This window comes from Oncorhynchus mykiss, chromosome 20 (genome assembly GCF_013265735.2).
Source record: "Oncorhynchus mykiss isolate Arlee chromosome 20, USDA_OmykA_1.1, whole genome shotgun sequence".
NCBI lineage: Eukaryota > Metazoa > Chordata > Actinopteri > Salmoniformes > Salmonidae > Oncorhynchus > Oncorhynchus mykiss.
Genome location: NC_048584.1, coordinates 36,226,732 through 36,241,435, shown reverse-complemented (window position 1 = coordinate 36,241,435; position 14,704 = coordinate 36,226,732). Strand labels below are relative to the sequence as shown.

Here is a 14,704-nt window from a genome sequence, read left to right as displayed (position 1 = left end):
AATTTTCCAACATCTAGTGGAAAGCTTTCCCAGAAGAGTGGATGCTGTTATAGCAGCAAAGGAGGGACCAACTCCATATTAATGCCCATGATTTTGGAATGAGATGTTCGACGAGCAGGTGTCCACAGACTTTTGGTCATATAGTGTAGTTCTTCATTGGAATCACAGTCCTTTTCTGTCCTGTATGATGTCAGTGTTATTGTTGACTAATTAGTACTGTGGAAATGTAATATACCTGAATAAAAGGTTGGACTTTAGTGCCTGACTCTTCTGTCCTAGATCTTAAGGGACTTTTTCATCCTCCACACCCCAGCTGTTGCCATGAATACTGTTGCCATGACTTCATCATCTTCAAAGAGAAGGCTATTGGCTTGGTCTAGTTCTGATAGTCCGAGTCGATATTCACGTAATAATATGCGATTCCTGTCGACCACAAATTGAGGAAAAAATAAATAAAAAATCTCCGTTGACCCACATTGTAAAAGAGCCACCTTCATTGTACAGAAATAACAAAACATGCTGAAAAGCTGTTGTTCAATGTACATGCAACCAGGTCAGAAATACCAAACTACAGTTCGTAATACTCCTATGTAGGGAAATAGAGCCAGCGAGAAGACTATGTGGCTTCAGGTTATTTGATGTGGGAGAGTGGGGACTGTGTCCAAGTAGGCTACTATGTGGTTGGAAAACATTTCACCACAGGTAAGACATATAAACTTGTTTAGTCTTGTAATTCTACTCACTTTATTGTCCATTTGTTTGTGTTGTTGGTGTTGACTACCTTAATGTTACGGTCAGTAGCTAGCTAGTATTCACTCACGTGGCTGCTAGCGCCGTCATGGAACGGGCATGAGGGAGGCCATGGTCATCAACCGATTGATCTTCTAGTCGATCAACAAACATTTCTATAGAAAAGCCAACAAAGGTTTTCACTCCTTTTTGATGTGATTTGTGTTGTGCTGTTGGTGGTAGATGCACTTGACTCAGAAGCCCTGCGCACCAAGTGTTGCCATTTCATCTGTCTGAGAAGACAAACCGCCTACCCAGCGGACTGGGAGACATGTTGCTAAATCGAGCGCTGCCTACTGTGCTGGCCGTTGAATAGCTCAAATCACCATGACTACAGCTTCCACGACCAGCTAAATTTGATACTAGCCAACGTGAGATTTCATAACTTTTAAAACCTTGACCAGAGAGAGATTGTCAAAGAATACAGCGAAGAGCTGTTTGAGTTTATGTCTGTAATATTTTATTCAGCACTGTCAACTGTTTTTAGTCAACACTATTATAAAACGTGCTTCTCCCTACTCCCCCTCACACTGCAGCAGCAATGAATGAGTAGCCAAGTCCATTGATGGCCCTGCGTTGTTATTAGTATTAGCAGCTGGTCGTGTCTATTTTTAATACCTAGGAATATTTCACTTTCTCTGGTCATAAGAACAACATGAATTTGTGCATGAATTTGTGCGGTGCGACTTTTTCGCAGTCAGGTGGAAGACATGTCCCCTCTCTCTGGTCAGTCTACCAGAAGAAAGGAAGGAGAGAGCAGGGATCCTCTGCTGCTCTCTCCCTGAGAATAACAATATTGTCAGGCCAGGCATATAGCCAATATGATGTGATAATGTATTAGGCCTGCTGCAAAAACCTCATTCCTTACAGAAGTCTTTTTGTTAGGTTAATGTTACGTTTAAGTCACGTCTTGAAACAATCCTGAGCGTTAGATCTCAGCTCACTTTTTGCCTACTGAAGTGACCTTGAACATGTTCTAAGTAGTGGGAATGCCCGGCAGCCATTTTGAAAAGTCATCTTCAGACATGTTTTACATTTCTTCAAATGTAGTTTTGTAATAGACCAAATCAACCAAACAAGAAAACTGTGTTTGAAAAAAAATGTGAAGTTTTTTGCTGTGAGCCAATGGTGTAACCTAGGTAACCACAGGTTTTTTTTTTTTCGCCACAAGCGGGCTGCAATGTTCTATCTAATACCGACTGGGACTATGGCCAGCCAGCTACTCCTCCACCCCCAACTCCAGTTTAATCATTAACTTCAACAAGGCCACTGTGTGTACGTTTGGAGAGAGATAGTACTACTTGACGACAAGTAGTACAAGATAGAAGTCTGTCAATTTCTACTGAACTAATCTATGACCAAATGACCAAAGGATTCACAGGAATCTGCCCGACAAGCGTTTTTCCAAGGATATAGTGTGTGTGTGTGTGTGTGTACCTGTGAGGTGGGCCTCAGTAGGAATGACGTTGCAGCTGTTGAAGAAAGCTTCTGCCTCACGATCCACCACCAGTAGACTGGTCTCATCTCCCCCGGCCTTGATGGCTGCTACCACCTCACTGTGCTGCATCCCTGCTACTGACTTACTGTTAACCTGGTTAGAGACAGACTTACTGTTAACCTGGTTAGAGACAGACATACTGTTAACCTGGTTAGAGACAGACATACTGTTAACCTGGTTAGAGACAGACAACCTGGTTAGAGACAGACATACTGTTAACCTGGTTAGAGACAGACATACTGTTAACCTGGTTAGAGACAGACATACTGTTAACCTGGTTAGAGACAGACATACTGTTAACCTGGTTAGAGACAGACATACTGTTAACCTGGTTAGAGACAGACATACTGTTAACCTGGTTAGAGACAGACAACCTGGTTAGAGACAGACATACTGACAACCTGGTTAGAGACAGACATACTGTTAACCTGGTTAGAGACAGACATACTGTTAACCTGGTTAGAGACAGACATACTGTTAACCTGGTTAGAGACAGACATACTGTTAACCTGGTTAGAGACAGACATACTGTTAACCTGGTTAGAGACAGACATACTGTTAACCTGGTTAGAGACAGAGAGACAAAGTTTTAAAAAGTACAGCTGTCCAGTACATTCACCATGATGACAGAGAACAGTGAGACAATATAGTTGTTATGGGTGGTCATCTCTTGGAAGTTTAAACTGAATTAAACGCTTAGGGACACTGTAGGAAGCACCCTAGTAGGAACTACCCACTGCTATAGGACCCAGTGCTGCCTGTTGAATTCCAACAGGAGAAAGTCAGAGGGGGGAATATCGGTTTGAATTGATTCTCTCACAGACTTCCATAGTGATCACACAATAGAGCAGAGCCCTGATAGACTCTATCGCTGATCCCAGTCTATGTGTACACCATACCTAAGAACGGTAGCTCACAAATGTTTCCCTGGTTAGTAGAAAGCATTAGACTTACAGCCTTGACCTTTGTCAGACACTGTTTGAAGTCAGTGTAATTGGAGTGTAATTCAAGTCATAGACAGACAGTGGTCGTATTACGACATGGGGACCAAGGGCCCGAAAAACAACAGTATCAAGGACTGTTTCCCCTTCACACTCACACAACTGGCCTTGAAAAACCCTCTGTTTTTGTCTCTCACTTTCTCCCTCCCCCCCACACAAAGTCACTTCCCAACAGTGCATTACCTAATCCCAGTACTGATTACCATTCCTACTCTGCCACTGATGTAATGAGATTACAACACACACATTCATCCTCAAGGCCAGCACAACTGTCTGATTGTCATATCGATGCCTGACATACTATCTGTACAAGAGAAGACATGTCTGTACAAGTTGATAAAAGGTGAAGACAAATAGTACCAGAAGAATATTGCACTGCATTGCTAATATGGTTCAGGGATGAGAGCAGGGATGTGCTGCTGAGTAGTTGGCTTTATAAAAACATCCTGTACAGAGTCTCTGTTTGTACAGTAAAGATATACGTACCTGTACTATCTTGTCCTGCGGTTTGAGACCAGCCTTGTCAGCAGGAGATTCCTCGTCCACAGCTCTAATGTACTGGCCCGGTTTAGACTTCTCACTGTGCAAGTTGAAGCCATAGCCCGTCGCACCCTTCTTCATCGAGCACAGACGAGGACGCAGCTCTGCCTTCGAGTCCTACAGAGAAAACAGATCTTGTTAAGCACATATCTATACCTAGAGAGAGTGAGACAGCAAGAGAGAGAGACAGAGAGAGAAAGCATGTCTAGTTCAGCACATATCTATACCTAGAGAGAGTGAGACAGCAAGAGAGAGAGAGACAGAGAGAGAAAGCATGTCTAGTTCAGCACATATCTATACCTAGAGAGAGTGAGACAGCAAGAGAGAGAGACAGAGAGAGAAAGCATGTCTAGTTCAGCACATATCTATACCTAGAGAGAGTGAGACAGCAAGAGAGAGAGACAGAGAGAGAAAGCATGTCTAGTTCAGCACATATCTATACCTAGAGAGAGTGAGACAGCAAGAGAGAGAGAGACAGAGAGAGAAAGCATGTCTAGTTCAGCACATATCTATACCTAGAGAGAGTGAGACAGCAAGAGAGAGAGAGACAGAGAGAGAAAGCATGTCTAGTTCAGCACATATCTATACCTAGAGAGAGTGAGACAGCAAGAGAGAGAGACAGAGAGAGAAAGCATGTCTAGTTCAGCACATATCTATACCTAGAGAGAGTGAGACAGCAAGAGAGAGAGAGACAGAGAGAGAAAGCATGTCTAGTTCAGCACATATCTATACCTAGAGAGAGTGAGACAGCAAGAGAGAGAGACAGAGAGAGAAAGCATGTCTAGTTCAGCACATATCTATACCTAGAGAGAGTGAGACAGCAAGAGAGAGAGAGACAGAGAGAGAAAGCATGTCTAGTTCAGCACATATCTATACCTAGAGAGAGTGAGACAGCAAGAGAGAGAGAGACAGAGAGAGAAAGCATGTCTAGTTCAGCACATATCTATACCTAGAGAGAGTGAGACAGCAAGAGAGAGAGAGACAGAGAGAGAAAGCATGTCTAGTTCAGCACATATCTATACCTAGAGAGAGTGAGACAGCAAGAGAGAGAGACAGAGAGAGAAAGCATGTCTAGTTCAGCACATATCTATACCTAGAGAGAGTGAGACAGCAAGAGAGAGAGAGACAGAGAGAGAAAGCATGTCTAGTTCAGCACATATCTATACCTAGAGAGAGTGAGACAGCAAGAGAGAGAGAGACAGAGAGAGAAAGCATGTCTAGTTCAGCACATATCTATACCTAGAGAGAGTGAGACAGCAAGAGAGAGAGAGACAGAGAGAGAAAGCATGTCTAGTTCAGCACATATCTATACCTAGAGAGAGTGAGACAGCAAGAGAGAGAGACAGAGAGAGAAAGCATGTCTAGTTCAGCACATATCTATACCTAGAGAGAGTGAGAGAGACAGAGAGAGAAAGCATGTCTAGTTCAGCACATATCTATACCTAGAGAGAGTGAGAGAGACAGAGAGAGAAAGCATGTCTAGTTCAGCACATATCTATACCTAGAGAGAGTGAGAGAGACAGAGAGAGAAAGCATGTCTAGTTCAGCACATATCTATACCTAGAGAGAGTGAGAGAGACAGAGAGAGAAAGCATGTCTAGTTCAGCACATATCTATACCTAGAGAGAGTGAGACAGCAAGAGAGAGAGAGACAGAGAGAGAAAGCATGTCTAGTTCAGCACATATCTATACCTAGAGAGAGTGAGAGAGACAGAGAGAGAAAGCATGTCTAGTTCAGCACATATCTATACCTAGAGAGAGTGAGAGAGACAGAGAGAGAAAGCATGTCTAGTTCAGCACATATCTATACCTAGAGAGAGTGAGAGAGACAGAGAGAGAAAGCATGTCTAGTTCAGCACATATCTATACCTAGAGAGAGTGAGAGAGACAGAGAGAGAAAGCATGTCTAGTTCAGCACATATCTATACCTAGAGAGAGTGAGACAGCAAGAGAGAGAGAGACAGAGAGAGAAAGCATGTCTAGTTCAGCACATATCTATACCTAGAGAGAGTGAGAGAGACAGAGAGATAAAGCATGTCTAGTTCAGCACATATCTATACCTAGAGAGAGTGAGACAGCAAGAGAGAGAGAGACAGAGAGAGAAAGCATGTCTAGTTCAGCACATATCTACGCTGTTACATGGAGAGAGCAGATTATACCTCTACAAAGAGCAAAATAGCAGATTGTTCATCACAGAGAACAATTAGCACAAACTCCACATTTAAAGCAACAGTTGACCTGGAATGGATATTAAAAAAATGTAGTTAAAATACCATTAGTGTGACAGAGATCAAGACGGACTGGATTCTAGCGTTCCACAACCATCCGAAGACCAAGAGAGAAATAGGCAAGGTTCCTGTTCTCAATGAATTAGAGAACACTCCGTGACAGGTTTACACCAGAGACAGGGAGCTGGGACAATTAAAACGTCGCCCTGTGTCGTTTTATTAGTGCAAATGTGGAACATAGACGGCTAGCAAGGGAAAACGGACATGAAGCTATTGGACCTAGTGCACTGCTGTTACTAAATACTCACCAAGCAAGCATAATTCAGTTTATTTAAGAACACTATAGCTATTCCAAGTAGGGTTGCCAACAGTTCGTATTAGCCGGGATGTCCCTTATATTGGGCTAAATTGGTGTCGTTTTTTTTCATCCAATCACAGTATAGCGTAAACACGGCAATTCCTGCCAAGTCATTTCTGTTGTTGTTCGGTCGGTTTGGCATATCAAGGAAATATGGATAAACCTGCAAAAAAGACAAAACAAATCCTGCAGCTACAACAAACAACGGAAAGCAAAAAAGAGGTGGGTTCAGCCCGTCAGTGGTGACTCGACAAAAGCTTTCTGTACTTTATGCGGTCGGGAATTCTCAATTGGCCATGGAGGGGAGAGTAACCACAGAAATGTACAAGAAGGCCACGCTAGCTAAAAAGGTGCTAGCAATATTGGTTCATTTATCGTGACGTCTTACTGCGGAAAAGGACAAAAATCGCAGCAAGTGAAGCCTCGTCTATGTACCATACGGTTAAACACGGACTCTGCTACAACATACGGTCTTATTAGGGTCAACGGTGCTTTGTTTCATGACTAAAATGTTGTGAAGATGATGCACTTGGGATGAACGAAAGCAGAGAGGATTACAATTAGTTTTGGATGGTCTGTCCCCGAACGAAGGTGAGCCCGTGTATTTCTCAGTTGCCAGTGATGCCTCAAACAAGGGAATCAGAAAAAAATTCCAGTGTGTGTGAGATATTTCTCTGTGTCTGATGGAGTGTGTGAAATTCTGCGACATGTTTGCACACGATGGCTCGCTCTTCAATCCAGCTGTTGACCGTCTCCTGCAAAGCTGGCCAGCTCTTACGTCATACTTCAGGTCCCTTGGGGAGACCTGTCCTGTGGCACTGAAGAGTATTTTTTAGTATGAAGAAAAAAACAGAAGCTGCCGAGATTTATCTGTGATTTTTTTCCCACAACGTAGGGTGTGTTTTTGACCAACTCGTAAAAAAGCTGGAGGAAACAACACTCTGCATCACAGATGTTTACGAGGAAGTCAAAAAGTTTAAAATGAAGATGCTTCAGGGGAAACAGGACAGCTTTTTTGGATACAAAACCAAGCAGCTGATGGACAAACAATTGTCAGCACAAAGGCCCAAGCAGCAACAGGACTTTGAGGGTCTATCTACACTGTCATTACATACATTGACAAGTGGTTTGATTACTCATCCAGAAAATGTAATGGTGGAACTGAAACCAGTCGACCTCTGAGGAGCTCTCTTTCACTGACCTGGAGCGGTTGCCCTCAAAATGACAGAGACAGTCATACTGACCAACTCTGAATAGCTTTGTGTTAGCCGGGAGGAAATACAGAAAGCCAGACAGGATACCACAAAATACACCAGTGAGAAGTGGGTGGCAGTTTTCCAAAACCTAGATAAAGCCAAGTTGATCAACATGTTCAGGATTGTCTCATTTGTCCTCAGTGTGCCAGGCTCAAATGCCTTTGTAGAGAGGATTCTGTCTGATGACCATTAGATGGTGTGACTCAAGAAACAGATGCAGCACAGAGCTGATCAAAATGAACTTCAAATATCTGAACTGTGACTTGTCATGGAAGGACTTCTCTCTGGCTATGCAACAGGACTGCTTGACTCAGTCTAGAGCAGCAAAAATATCCATGGAAGAAGTAGACTTGGAGTGATTCATGTCCCTCTTTTCCATTTAAAATGTTGTGTCTGCTGTCAAGTTCCAAACTGAGATTTCTTTGATCATTTATTTTGAGGTTTGTTTACATAATGATACAGTTTTAGTAAAGCTATAGGCTAAACAGAATATAAGAATGTTTTGCCTTTCCAATTAAATAAGACCATTAAATATACACTTTCACACAACACCATACCCAAACCGCCGTGGCACCGTGCACTGGCACGTCACCTTTTGGCCCTTATTTGGTAGTGAGAAAGTTGGCAACCCTACCTCCAAGCTCCATACTTGCTTCTACGTACTATAGTTCTATGAATATGAACAGTAGGATAATACTGTATCTAAAAGGAGCAGTTCAGACTCCAGGCTGTGATTGTAAAATAGAATTTGTTCTTAATTGACCTGCCGGGTAAAATAAATATTAAAAAACACAAGTGTGTGGCTTGGGTTGTGTGCGAGCGTCCGTTAAACTCTGTCTCAAGTCAGTGACAAGGCTTGCTAGAGAGTCTAGCTGGGCTCTGGACTGGTGTTCAACGTAATGAACTAATCCAGGAGTGGTCATACGCTAGACTAAGCATTTAATCCCACTAGAGGTGGAGACAGGCTAACAGCTACATAGGAGTGCAGTAGCAGAAAAGGGAATGAGGTTAACAGCACAGCCAGAGAGAGGTTGCAAACCTAACCTCCGTGTTGGCACCAACCAAACCCTCTATGCAAAACATTCTCATTCAGAACCAGAATGCAATTGTTCTTGGAACTTTTGATACCAATATGTCATCCATTAGAATTCCAAGTTAGCAGAATTCTCTAAATGCATATGGCTGTGCTATGGTTCAACACTCATGAGAATAGCAGGGGAAGACAGGAAATGTACATTTATTGAGCCAGGTTGAGGATTGGTGTTAAATCCCATTTCAATCATAACTAATGGAACAGATAAGATGCTGTAAAGGTGGAGAGACTTTATGACCGGTGGATATATAGAGGCCTATATCTATTTTGCATACTACAGTAATGATAGAGAACAATCATCATATAAAATGTACTCCTCCTCCACTGATAAAAAGGGCTGTTCCAGAGATTGTTGCTCTGTAATCGTTAGTCACCCGTTAATAATTATCTGTTACCAACCTTAAGAGCAACCTTTGCATCCTGAACGTCCACCCATGTGACGTGTCTCCCTGCTGTGAAAAACTTGCTGGCAGAAAATAAACCCAGTTTATATGATTCAGATCCTGCCTCCCAAATGACACCCTATTCATTATGGGCACTGGTCACAAGTAGTGCACTATATTGGAAATAGGGGTCAGTTTGAGAGTCAACCACAGAATATGATTGGTTTAATATCCTAAAAATGGTCAGTGCAGAGTTGTTTCTGGCTGGGATGAACATGGAAGGACATTATTGAGCGTTTCATTGATTCACACATGGCTTCATAACCATTGACTGTTGAGGAAGACCAACACAGGCCGTATGACAGCTTCAGTACTGAATGGTACATTAAAACTATTACAACTCATAGTACAAAGGATGGAGGGCAGGACAATCTCACATTCCTGACTGTCAAGTGTCAACATGAACATGTCAACAGTAATGATGTCAGACAAACATGATTTTGAATGTGGGAGACACAAATAGTATGCACACGCACACCACACACAGAGAGAGAAGAAAGCACTGAGGTATCCAGTTAATACAAGCACAACAGACAGAGAACCAGCCTATGAACCAGAAGGAGAAGAGAGAACCAGCCGACACAGGAGGAGAGCAATGATATACCTCCCACCCCCTCCCCCTCACACATCCTGTTGGTGTCCGTCACTACGCCCATGTCCAGCTCCAATCCCAGGTCGTCCTCAGGGGGGACTGGGAGGCCAGGCAGGCTGACAATGAGAAGCTTTGTCCTGGGGAGACGGAGAGGCCTGAACCCCTGATCCCCAGCCAGCCGTTGTCACAGCAGAAATCTGCACTCAAAACACTACGAGGGTGGTTTCCTCAGCCAGCTGCAGCCACAGCAAAGACTCAATCTCTGATAGACAAGCAGTTGTAAATGGATTGATGTTTTGGGGGTGATTTGAGCTTTGGCAACACTAGTAGTGCCGACTTAAACGGCACAGCTCAAAGCATCCAAAACAAGCGCTTGTCTATTAAAGTTCTCATTCAGCTTCAAGTATCTTGTTGAAGCTTTAAATGCAGCAGAGTTACAGAGCAGTGAGCTCTAAGCACTCAACCCACCAGCAGCAGCAGCAGACGGTCACTCGTCTCACTACAGTACATCCAAAATGGCACCCTATTCCCTATATAGTGCCATAGGGCTCTGGTCAAAAGTAGTCCAGTATATAGGGAATAGGGTGGCATTTGGCACAGATCCCCGTCTCTCCCTCTGTATTTGTCCAGGCTGTCGTGCGGTTTGCTGAAGCTGAGACTGGAACAGAGTAAATAGGCATTTTAACATCATAGAATTTAGCCAGTGGGTAACTTGTGGAATAGACACGGGCTGGAATTACATTTTAATTCCATTTGAAATGCATTTTATTATTTTGGAACTTTAGTGAGTGTAATGTTTACTGTCTGCATTCAGGATTAGACCCACCCCTTGAATAAGAAGAGCATACCTACAATCTACCACACGTTAAGTGTGTGTGTGTGTGTGAGTGTTACACTGCCAGAAGGAGAACCATTCTCCCTCTCCCCCATTGGAAACACATGTTAACATTGCCAAAGCAAGTGAAGTAGATAAATAACCAAGTGAAATCAACAACAAAAAACATTACACTCACAAAAGTTCCAAAAGAATAAAGACATTTCAAATGTCATTGGATGTGCAAATTGTTAAAGTACAAAAGGGAAAATAAGTCAACAAGTGGCAACAGGTCACAAATCTTGTTGCTGTGATTGCACACTGTGGTATTTCACCCATTCGATATGGGAGTTAATGAAAATTGGATTTGTTTTCAAATTAATATAATTTAAGGGGTGGATCGGCTTTAATCAATTGCAGATTGATTGTTGCTTCCATCAATGTAATTGTCTGCATCATTTCCAATCCCCCATGTATGGTTTGGGTAAATATATAAACTCAGCAAACATAGAAACGTCCCTTTTTCAGGACCCTGTCCTTCAAAGACAGCTTGTAAAAATCCAAATAACTTCACAGATCTTCATTGTAAAGTGTTTGAACAAGCATGGGAAACAGTGTTTAATGAACCATGAACAATGGATCAGTCGTTAAGACACTAACAGCTTACAGAAGGTAGGCAATTAAGGTCACAGTTATGAAAACTTAGGACACTAAAGAGGCCTTTCTACTGACTCTGAAAAACACCAAAAGAAAGATGCCCAGGGTCCCTGCTCATCTGTGTGGACGTGCCTTAGGCATGCTGTAAGTAGGCATGAGGACTGCAGATGTGGCCAGGGCAATAAATTGCAATGTCCGTACTGTGAGAAACCCAAGACAGCGCTACAGGGAGACAGGACGGACAGCTGATCGTCCTCGTAGTGGCAGACCACACGTAACAACACCTGCACAGGATCGGTACATCTGAACATCACACCTGCGGGACAGGTACAGGATGGCAACAACAACTGCCCGAGTTACACCAGGAATGTACAATCCCTCCATCAGTGCTCAGACTGTCCGCAATAGGCTGAGAGAGACTGGACTGAAGGCTTGTAGGCCTGTTGTAAGGCAGGTCCTCACCAGACATCACCGGCAACAACGTCGCCTATGGGCACACACCCACTGTCTCCGGACCAGACAAGACTGGCAAAAAGTGCTCTTCACTGACGAGTCGCGGTTTTGTCTCACCAGGGGTGATGGTCGGATTCGCATTTATCGTAGAAGGAATGAGCGTTACACCGAGGCCTGTTCTCTGGAGCGGTGGAGGGTCCGTCATGGTCTGGGGCAGTGTGTCACAGCAGCATCGGACTGAGCTTGTTGAGATTGCCTGCAATGACAACGCTGTGTGTTACTGGGAAGACATCCTCCTCCCTCATGTGGTACTCTTCCTGCAGGCTCATCCTGACAAGACCCTCCAGCATGACAATGCCACCAGCCATACTGGTCGTTCTGTGCATGATTTCCTGCAAGACAGGAATGTCAGTGTTCTGCCATGGCCAGCAAAGTGCCCGGATCTCAATCCCATTGAGCACGTCTGGGACCTGTTGTATCAGAGGGTGAGGGCTAGGGTCATTCCCCCCAGAAATGTCTGGGAACTTGCAGGTGCCTTGGTGGAAGAGTGGGGTAACATCTCACAGCAAGAACTGGCAAATCTGGTGCAGTCCATGAGGAGATGCACTGCAGTACTTAATGCAGCTGGTGGCCACACCAGATACTGCAGATCTTGACCCCCCCTTTGTTCTGGGACACATTATTATTATTCCATTTCTGTTAGTCACATGTCTGTGAAACTTGTTCAATTTATGTCTCAGTTGAATCTTATGTTAATACAAATATTTACACATTTTGCTATCCTGGGGCTCTGTGGGGTCTGTGTGTTTGTGGACAGAGCCCCAGGACCAGCTTGCTTAGGGGACTCCTCTCCATGTTCGTCTTTCTGTAGGTGTTGACTTTGTTATGGAAGGTTTGGGAATCATTTCCTTTTAGGTGGTTGTAAAATTTAACGTCTCTTTTCTGGATTTTGATAATTAGTGGGTATCGGCCTAATTCTGCTCTGCATTCATTGTTTGATTTTTTACCTTGTACACAGGGGATATTTTTCAAAATTCTGCATGCAGTCTCAATTTGAGATGCAGTCTCAATCTGTCCCATTGTGTGTTCTCTTCCCTTGTCTCAGCTCGTTCACAGCTTTGTGGACGTTAACGTGGCGCTGATGTTTAGGCCAAGGCATGTATAGTTTTGTGTGCTCTAGAGCAACGGTGTCTAGATGGAATTTGTATCTCGCTCTCTCAACCGCAGAGCAAATACTGGGTAAGGTAGTAGACCTACTGCTAACAGGAAGTCTTGGAGGCTGTCAAAATGACAACCTCAATTCCCTTATTGTGGCACGGAGTCTTCATAATACTAATGGGCGTGTGCACACACACACACTGCCTTATCCTTACTAATAAAGATTAGCATATCTGCATAGCACCACCTAGCTTACATGTGGAAACTAAAAGCCTGTAAAAACTGGACTTTCTTTTTGACATAACATTCATTGGTCCTGCATCTCAGAGGTTAATGTTTTTACAGCTCCCTACAGAAAGATTGTGATATCCAAATTGGTAGTTACAGTCTTGTCCCATCGCCACAACTCCCGTACAGACTCGGTAGAGGAGATGGTTGAGAGCCATGCGTCCTCCAAAACACGACCCTGCCAAGCCGCACTGCATCTTGACACACTGCTTGCTTAACCCGGAAGCCAGCCGCACCAATGGCGACCCCCACAACTGGTGACCCCCACAATGAGTCACTAGAGCGCAATGGGACAAGGACATCCCGGCCGACCAAACCCTCCCCTAATCCGGACAACCCTGGGTCCATTAATGTGCGCCGCCTCATGGGTCACTTGGTCGCGGCCAGCTGAGACACAGCCCAGGAACGAACCCGGGTCTGTAAGTGACGCCTCCAGACCGCTGCACCACTCAGGAGACCCCCCCCCCCCCCCCACAAAAACATTTTGCCATACAAAATATAAAAATGCTTCCAAACATCCTTCCTCTCAATTAAGTTTATGTGAGAATTACAAAAACAATCAGAGATGCCAAAAAATAATTTTCCACTCCTGCTTCCTTGGAATGGTCCTGGTGGCTAAGGCTTGTGGTCCTCTTTGGGGGATTCTACAGTTTTCAAAGTGTCTTTATCACAGTACCATTGTTGAAGAAGAGATGGACATCTAGTGGCATTAGATAGTAAACCAAAACATTTAGTCCTTCCTTGAAGAATAAGGGTGTTTTATTGGAGTGTGAAATAAAAAAAAAGATATTATTTCACCAGTTAAGAGTTTGTGTGAAACCCTTGAACTTAGAGCTGCACTTTTGTCTTGCACAGCCACCTAGAGATAATCATCAACTAACTGGAGAAACAGCTAGCGCTGCAAACTCAATCAGACACAGGACAGGCTGAAGAGAGATGGGCTGATAGCAGTAGACTAGTTACAGGGTCAAGTTAAGACACAGGTTTCATCCCAAATGGCATCCTATTCCCTATTTGGTGCACTACTTCTAACTAGGCCCCATAGGGCACTGTGTAGGTAACAGAGTGCCATTTGGAGGTCACCCATAGAAGATCCTAGCTTCACCAACAATATTGCAACACACTGGATGAACACAGTAACTAGACACAGCAGTCGGTCATCCAAAAACACCTTATCTGACAGCACCTGATAACATCTCATTATAGAGCAATGATTGGACCTGTGTTTGAACATGAATAGTGAGTCAGCATCAACGCATCTGACAGACAGATAGATGGGTGTGGTAGGTATGGAGGACTGGCTGTGTATGTGTGTGTCAATCCTTTTTAGATAGGAGACCGGTGTGGGGCATGGGATAATGGTTGATTGAATGTCAACAGAGCAGTGCTGTTGGTTATAGAAGGGCCTTTCACCTCTGCTCTGGTCAAAAGTTACAACATAACGCAGCAAACAAGAACACCCCATGGCTGAGCTACGTGACCACAACATTACCATGGCTTCACATCAGTCTCCCTCTCTGTCGCTCTCTGACACCA

At 43.9% G+C, this 14,704-nt stretch overlaps 1 protein-coding gene across 1 annotated transcript in view; it reads right to left on the bottom strand.

The window, feature by feature from the left end:
- LOC110499432 (Na(+)/H(+) exchange regulatory cofactor NHE-RF1) overlaps window positions 1–14,704 on the bottom strand; it is a 40,135-nt gene that overhangs the window by 6,077 nt on the left and 19,354 nt on the right. The window contains exons 2-3 of the mRNA XM_021576572.2: window positions 3,775–3,945; window positions 2,227–2,380 (exon numbers count right to left, since the gene is read on the bottom strand). Of these exons, the coding sequence (XP_021432247.2) occupies window positions 2,227–2,380; window positions 3,775–3,945 (325 nt within the window). The remainder of the gene's footprint in view (window positions 1–2,226; window positions 2,381–3,774; window positions 3,946–14,704) is intronic.